Below are 8246 nucleotides of genomic sequence, written 5' to 3' on the forward strand. Positions count from 1 at the left end.
TTTTCTTTTTTTTTTTTTTTTTTTTTTTTTTTTTGCCATCTCCCTCTCCCCTCAGAAATCTGCAGATAAATAATTTAAGGAAATATTAGCTGATTATATGATCCATGTTTCCCTTTCTGACTGTTGTGGAGCCTACTTGTTCGGGACTAAAAAAATCGTCTTAAGTAATTGAAGCTGAACATATGAATATGCATCCCAGGAAATTTGTTTGAGGTCTTAACTTTTGCTTTTCTAGGGGGACCACAAGGATGGCTTTCATTGAGTAATGGCTAAGAAAGCTGAAATTTATGTATACTGCAAGATAGGCTCCAAGTAGAACGGTCAAACCAAAACTGAAGATTTATCTGATGCATCCAGCTTGCTGTTTCCTTCTTTTGAGCATCCAAAACATATTAACTTTAAATCACTTTTTTGTAATTTGATCTTAATGATTGTTGTCTTGCTTTTTGAAGGTTGCTTCTGTCTGTTATAGGCAAAGGTGAAACACAGCCATTTGCCAAAACTCAGAGCTGCTTTACATTTTCTGCTTTCATTCCATCATCTGTGCAGTTCTTCGCATCAACAGTCAGGTTCATATCCTGCCACAGATCAGTGTATCTGTCTCTGAACCACCAACTCCCTTCTATTCTTTGGCTGCTCTTTTGTTTGTACAAATGTCATTTATCCTTCCTCCTGCAATTTACCTTCCCTCTGGTTATGGGAGAAGTCCTGGCACAGGGATGAATAATAGTCCTGTAATTCACACAGTTCCATCCCAGAGTGACTAGCTGGATAGAGTTTGAGAAAATAGTTTTTTCCTTTGTGGGATCCTGAGGAGAGACATGGAGTTTAGCATTAATCACTGGCAGGGAGAGTGATCCTTTGGTAAAAGATTCACATGGGATAATTCACGTCAGAAGGGAAATCAGGAATTCTTTCGTCCCAATTTCTAGTCAAAACAGTGTGAGCTATGAGATGCTTTCTGAGGACTATTCATAGGCATGATCTGTTTTAAGCTGAGACTGAGCAATTATGGTTAAAAAGGAGATTAAGAGATTTTGCATGTTTTTAAGTGCATGTATATGTAAAATAGCTAAATCTAGAGATTTACCGATCAGTAAAGGATCTATCTTCAGAGACAAAAATATATGTTCTTTTATATTACCATGAGATCATGTGAAAGTTAACATTTTCCCAGTATGCTTTACTTTTGCTTCATTTGAATAAATTAAGATCAGGATTGGTTTTGGTCGAGCTTCATACCTCAGATTGGTACCATATAGGAAGGGCTAAACTAAGAGTCTACTCAAGAAGTAAAATTATGAGTTAAATTATATGTTAATTGTTTACCTTTAAAAAATCCTGTTTCTGTTCAGGTGAGTTGTCCATCTGTTGATACAATTTGATATTCATGTCAGTATTTCTTATAGCCCAGCTAGAGGCAAACTTTGAGGAAATGGAGAATCATCTGTTGTGTCTTGAGGACCTATGTGAGCAGTGTGAGTTGGAAAGATACAAGTGTGTGCAGACATTACAGCTGGAAAACTACAAGAAAACAAAAAGGTAAATAAAACAATAATTATAAATTAGCATAAAATATAAACCTTTTGTAATTGCCCCCATAGGTAGTATAATCCCTTTTATTTTCATCTTTTTAAGAAACAGTAGTCTTTGTCAGGATGTTGCAAATTTGTAGTAGTTTCACTGAATGTCTAGCTCTTGGTGATGAACAAAGAGTGTGTGTATTTGGAAAATTATCACTACATAGTTGTTAAGATGAAGCCATGCTTATTATTTTCTGCAAACAATTGGATTAGGGGTTGTTGTTAACAAGCACTGATATTTGTTTCTTTGAATCCCTTACCCTGGTTTTTTGATTTCTTTTTTTTTTTTCCCCCTCATGTACCTGTCAAATTAGGAACAGTATTTTCCTCTATCTTCCTTTGAGTTCTGTCATGTCCTATCCTATAAGTACCTTTCACTCTATATGAAAGGTATTAATCTCCTGCCATTCTCTTACTTGCAAAAATGGGGCATTAGTTCTTGGAATCAAAGTTCAACTTAGGCCGAGAAGTATATGTGAAAATTTAGAACTTACAAATTATGAGTTTCATGTTTACCTAAGAGATAAAATAGCAAGAGAAAAATATTGAGCTTAAATAAACTGTTAACTGTCTTGATTTTGTTACTGACAGTGCCAAAAATAACCCAACAGAAGGAGATAAGAAAAACAGTATTATGTCTGTTATATAAATGAGGAAATGAGGAGTTGAATTGAAGCAATTTGTCAAAGACAGTGTCTGGCAGCCTTTGTTAGGGAGTGGTGGGTAGACACAGATGTTGACTGACATGGGGATAGCCAAGTTACTTGATCTGTCCAGCCAAGTGACCTCCTGTTAGCCAGGGAAAGCACCTTGGCACCCTCCTCACTTCTCTTGATTGTGGAAGCGAGTTTGATTGATATGGTATGGTCAGAACAACTGGTCTGGTTTACAGTTCTAATGAGGATGTGGTGATCAAGGGCAGGACTGCTCCAGACAGCGTTGGTCACCTTGTGTATAGCTTATCTGGTTTCCTCTGTCTTGACTCTCCTTTTGCCATTCTTGTAGGTCATCTTTTTTTTTTTTCTTTTTCTTTTTTTTTTTTTTTTTTTAAATCCCTGTTTCTTCACAAATAATCAATTTACCCCGATTACTTTTTCCCTCTTGGTCCTTGTGTATTGCCTAGGGAATCTTAGCCTTCTATGGTGTTACAGATCCAGTTACTGAAGTAGTGCTGGTGTTGCAAGTTCTGCCTCCCAAAAGCTCTCAAATGCCTTAAAGGTCCCCCTTCAGTTTTCTGCAGAATTTGGCTGTTTCTCACCTAACTCCACTTCAAACATCTGTGAAATCCAGTCGTCCCTCATGATGTCATTTGTAGCTTTTGTCAGCACCTTATTATGTTCTCTGTCACATCTAGGAACTTATGTCGTGTCCTTTAGTTTTTCACATCCTGTTCGGTCAGCTTAACCTCAGGCCAGGACCTTTGCAGTGGTCTGTATATAGATGTAGATATGTATATATATAAATATCTAAATATTTAATCAAATAACACAAATTTTAAATGCATGTAAAGCAACAGATTTGTATCCCTAAAATAATACTCTCTCTTCCCCAGCCTCTGCTTTCATCGTCAAAACAAAGTGTTAAACTACCGCCTGCTCTGCTTAGCAGCATCTAATCAGTTTTATAAATAGAATGCTAAGCAAGCTACTTAGTGTAATTATAAGCTGATTACATTTGGTCAGATCTAGACAAAACAGGAAAAATACAGGTAATTTCTAGTTGATCATTACCACTGTATTTATTTAGGTAAGAAATTAACTGCTAGCTCATTACTAGAAGGACACTTGCTAATGTAGATGAAGAAGTTATCGGGAGTGTGATTTGTTATTGTTTGTTTGGAACTCATGTCCTGCCTTCCTCTCTTTGATGACTGGGTTTTTACTGTGATACCAGCTGAAATAATCAACAAGGTGGGTTCAGGAGTCTATGCTCTCTCTTTAGCACATGAGTTATTTTCAGGGAGTGAGTGGTTTTGTACTTGAAAAAAAAGGTACTTAATGTGTTTTGACAATATAGGGATGAAAACTGTGATGAATATGAACTCTAGAACCTGTGGTTATTTTAAGCATGTAACAGAAAGTAATTTTATTATGAAGTCTCTGTAGAGTTTAGAATAGAAGCTTGTGTATTTTAAGTCTTTCAAAAAAATTGTATGTGAAAGGTTTAGAGAAAGGTGCTTGGGGTCAACATTAAACCTATGAAATGCAGCTTATGGTAACTATGGGAACTTATTTTCAGAAATAGGTCTCCCTGTTAAATAGAGCAACTTTATTTCAGTTCAGACAGATCATTTTTCCCCCCTTTGTCATTGTGTTGTTGAGTACGAGTTTCAAAGTAGATTCATCAATCCAAGGTATTTTCCAACTTATATTAAAGCCTGGTGTTTGGGGGGACTTGTTGTTTTTTGTGTGCTTATCTCTGGATTTTTAATATTCTCTTTTTCGTGTGTTTAAATCCATTGATCAGTGTACCAGTGCTGTTGTGTGTTATATTGTTATATTCCACTTTTGTTTTCTCTAGTTTGTCTCGCTGCAGTTGTTTGCATGCACGTTCACATTAAACCACGTTGTTTTCTTTCCCATCTTTTCTCAATCAAGCACAATTCTTCTTCCTCTTCCTTCATTCTCCTACTGAGGATATTCTGTTTCTGATTGCAGAAAACTCTCTGTATCCCTTCAGTCTCCTATGGCAGTTCTTGCTTTCCCAATGCAGGACTGCAGGCTCTCTTCTGTGTCGTTTTTTCATGTGTGCCTGTAACACAACCTATAATGGCAGGCTTACAGCCTAAGATGAAATGTTTCCATCCTGAAGCTGCACTCCCTGTGAAGCTCTTAATAACATTTGTATCCATTTCAGAGGGAACACCGGTCTTTTTTGAAAAGTAGGAACTCCAACTTGCAGCATTTTGTAGGACTGCTTTGGGAACAGCAGAAAGTCACTGGAAATGAGTGAATAGATGTTACTGTGCGTCATTTGGCTCAAAACATAGTTGTCTGAACGTTAATTTTTTTAAGATGTCTTGTTTAAGAAGCCGTTCTGCTTTTCAGTATTTGTCAGCTTTAAGAAGTGAAATAGAAGGTAAATAAATGTAGAAATCTAAAATCCAGAGTCTGAAATATACCCTGATACCAGAGTATACTTCAAGAGATGAATGTTTAGTAATATTGCAAATGCTACTGGGACTATTATTTTTTCTTTCTGGTGAGATTTAAAGAAATGCTATATTTGAAGAGAAAATGGCTTCTTAAAACATGTATTTCGTTCTAATTTTTGTGTTTTAGAGGCTTATTTGTTGTCTTGAAATGATGTGTAACCCCATGCTTTGGTAAATAGTGCAGTAGATGAGGAGTTGGACAGATTGTCATAATTCTTGTTAGGTGCATTGCCATGCCACGATGGTGCTTTAATGCTTCAGGGGAGAAGAATGTTAGATTTATTTTCTCATTCAGAAGGGTATGAAATTGATGGCACACTAGAGATGTGTGTGAGAAAATGTCTTAGTTACTGTTGTTTTCTTCTGTAGATTTTATTCCTCTTTTTAATTGCTCCATAAATAAAAGGGAAAGTAAGGGTTGTTGGACTGAGATATAGGGTGCCTTATCTTAGGCCTGACCAACATAAACATTTGAAAAGTAAATACAAAACAACTTCTTCAGACAATTTAGACTGGTCTGCTTCCTGAAGAAGTTCCTTCTAACTTGGGACAATGAATCGTTATTTGCTCACTAACATACCAAAATAATGTGGAGGGTTTTTCTTTTGGAGGGGGTTTTTGCTTTCAAATATTATCTTTACCTCTGTAGCACTGCACAAAGCTGTCTTCTGACATTAAATGCACTGTGAATCATTTCTAAGACCCTGGCAACCTGTTCCATAGTTCTCATCAAAATTTTCATCCAAGTAAGGTTTCATGCCATATTCTTTTTGATCAGTCTTGTACCGGTTATATAAATTTTCAGCTACTATACCTCTGTGTACCTTGATACCTAATTAATTTTTGCAAGGTAGGGTGCAGAACTTGCATTATCTTCAGGACAGTTAGCTGTGCAGTGGATGACTGGTCATTTAGGCATGGTTTTTGTGTTTCTGTGCTCAGAGCAGAGTTCACTTTTCAGAGATTTTTTTCCATTCTGCTATTCATGAGTTTGCATAAAGCACAACCAGTAGCAAGTGTTTTCATGGTGATAACTGGCTGGAATTAATTTTATATCCCTCAGTTGTTGCATTTCTCTAGGCAGACACATGGAATGGCAATTCTTATTGAGCCTGAAGAGATAGGCTTGCACAAGCTTTAGAAAACTTTCCTGGAATTTTTTTGCTCCCTACTGTGTAGTTTTAGGGCTGTGAACTTTCTTTTGCTCTCAAGAATTCTTGCACTACGGTATTCTGCATACATCAAACCCAAAGGAGTATGCTGGTCCATTATATAGTCAAATTTACTCCCGTCAGTGCTTCAAGTATTTGAAAACATTGGCCAAGGCTGAACACGTAGCAGATTTGAAGGTTGTAGGGGGTTTGTCAGTTTTTTAATCTTATTTGCAAAGTGTGAATGTACAGTATAATTTCTGTCGCTTTGAAGTTATTTTAATTTTGCCCTTCTTCTGTGTTGGTCTTTGCTTGCTGCAGAGAGACAATGACGTTGTTACAAAGAGATTTGATACGTAACTGCCTCTTACAGTTTTCTTTTCTTTTGAATAGGAATATAAAAGATTTTTTCCTTCGGCTTTTGTGACCTGTGATTAAAGACTGAATGTTTGTGTTGGATCCTCTGTATCTTACAGCACCTTTTAATAATGTTATCTAGAAACAGTTAAAACGTTATGTCAATCCTGCATAATTTATCTCTACCTTTATGTAGTGCTTGTTAGTGGGCATAATCTGCAAATCCTGTCAAGCTGTTAATACCAGGCATTCTTTGTCCAGACTTACTGTACTAGTAATAGGAACAGATGGTTTAGGACTGTCTTAATCATCATTTTTTACCCTCCCTCACCTCAAAACTGCATTATTTACATAAGTAATTAATTAATTGTGGCTAGAGGCAGAAGAACAGGGCTTAGGTAATTGTCATTACCACATTAAAATTCATCCTCTGCTTTCGAGCAAGGTGTTGTGCCTCCTGATAAATTCTTTCTTTGCTATGAATTATTTCCTGAAATATTTAATAATTCCTTTCCTCTTACATCAAAACCCAATTTATTTAAAAACTATTTTAAATGATGTATTAAATGCATTTATTGACTATGCTTCTGTGAGGGAGATTTTAAATTCCCATGTCAAAGGGATGTGTTGAGGATGCCTGAAGAGGCACAAGTTGTAACTTCTTTCTGGAACAGTTGCATTCATGCTGCATGGAGTCACATTCAGCATTTCAAGAGTGCATATGGGGTTACAGGCTTCTTTTACTTACTTGTTTTTGTGAACTTGTGTTGTATGATATGTCACTTAGGGAATACAGCTTGGCCAGTTTTTAAATGCTGTAATTTTTCTCCTTTTTAATGCTTGGAAATCGATGGCCAGGTTAAGAGGTGGTCTGCATTTTCTTGTGTGGATGTTTACCAAAAACAGGTTTTCAGGAACCCTTTTTCTTTCTAGGAAAGAGGGGTGGATTTGATGGCAGAGGTAGCTTTTGATGGTGGAATTGTTTGTACCTTCTCTTAAATTTCAACTTCTTCTACATTCTTTGTAGTTTCTCAAATATATTTGTAGCTTGTAGTTGTTTATAGCTTGTCCTAGATTTCTTGTCTCAAATTTTAAACTTTGATCCCTAAAATTTTGGTCGTGTGATAAAAATAAATTAACTGTGTTGATACATTTGTCTTTTAGTCATCCACTGACATTGCATACTAAAACATTTAAAAAATTAAAAATTGTCCCCTTTTTTTGATAGCAAGAGGATGAAAGCAAAAACATAAAAGCTGGGTCCTGTGCAAAATCTAGATCTGAAGGTAAAAGCTTTTAGAGGGAGCTAAGCATTTATTCCACATTTCAGATTCCAATTTGGAGTGGTTCCAATGCTAAATGGCCTATATCAGTCTCTTAGCAGAGGATGAAACTTGCATTTAATGATTTCACTTTTACCATTTTCTTCTGGTTTTAATACCATCTCCCTCCTTTTTACTGTTCTGTTGAATGATAGTGCCTGAAAGATGACCCCCAGTGTTCTTCATCAACATAAATATTTGTTTCTTTTTTCTTGAAACATCCAAAGAGAAATGCTTTCAGTCTAACCTGAAACTGCTGAGTATATTACAGTGCTATTTGGTTGTAGTTGTATTTATTAGCTTGATTGCCAGCTGCTAATGGTTGCTATTTCTGTTACAAAAATTTACTGTGATCCATTCCATCTTGAAGTTGATGTGGAAGTTTTGCTGGAAGACCTGGAAAGACTTCAGCTACTTTTGTATCTGTGCAGGGCCAGGAGTTGGACTTGATGCTTGAGGATCCTTTCCAGCTCAGCATGTTCTGAATTCTGTGATTCTGTACCTGCATGAGTACAGAAGCAAAACAATCTCCGTTGCAACACCATTTAAAGCCTTAGTTCTTTGCTCTTCTCCTTTGCTGGATAAAATTTCACAATTGACGGTGAAGAATCCTGACCTGTCTTCAGTGTTTCTTCAGATTAATAGAAACCTTTGCCTGCTGCTTAATTCCAACAGTCTT

The 8246-nt window shown here is 36.4% G+C and overlaps 1 protein-coding gene across 1 annotated transcript in view; it reads left to right on the forward strand.

Moving 5' to 3' along the window:
- The window catches only part of LOC114071997 (dysbindin-like), a gene marked incomplete at both ends in the record, with an annotated part of 15113 nt that extends 13571 nt beyond the window's left edge, over positions 1-1542 (forward strand). The window contains one exon of the mRNA XM_027909904.1: positions 1410-1542. Coding sequence (XP_027765705.1) covers positions 1410-1542 — 133 coding nt within the window. The remainder of the gene's footprint in view (positions 1-1409) is intronic.
- Positions 1543-8246: the final 6704 nt, after the last annotated feature.

Source organism: Empidonax traillii, unplaced genomic scaffold (assembly GCF_003031625.1).
Source record: "Empidonax traillii isolate 1590-97213 ecotype Southwest subspecies unplaced genomic scaffold, ASM303162v1 scaffold2507:size44364, whole genome shotgun sequence".
NCBI classification, from domain to species: domain Eukaryota; kingdom Metazoa; phylum Chordata; class Aves; order Passeriformes; family Tyrannidae; genus Empidonax; species Empidonax traillii.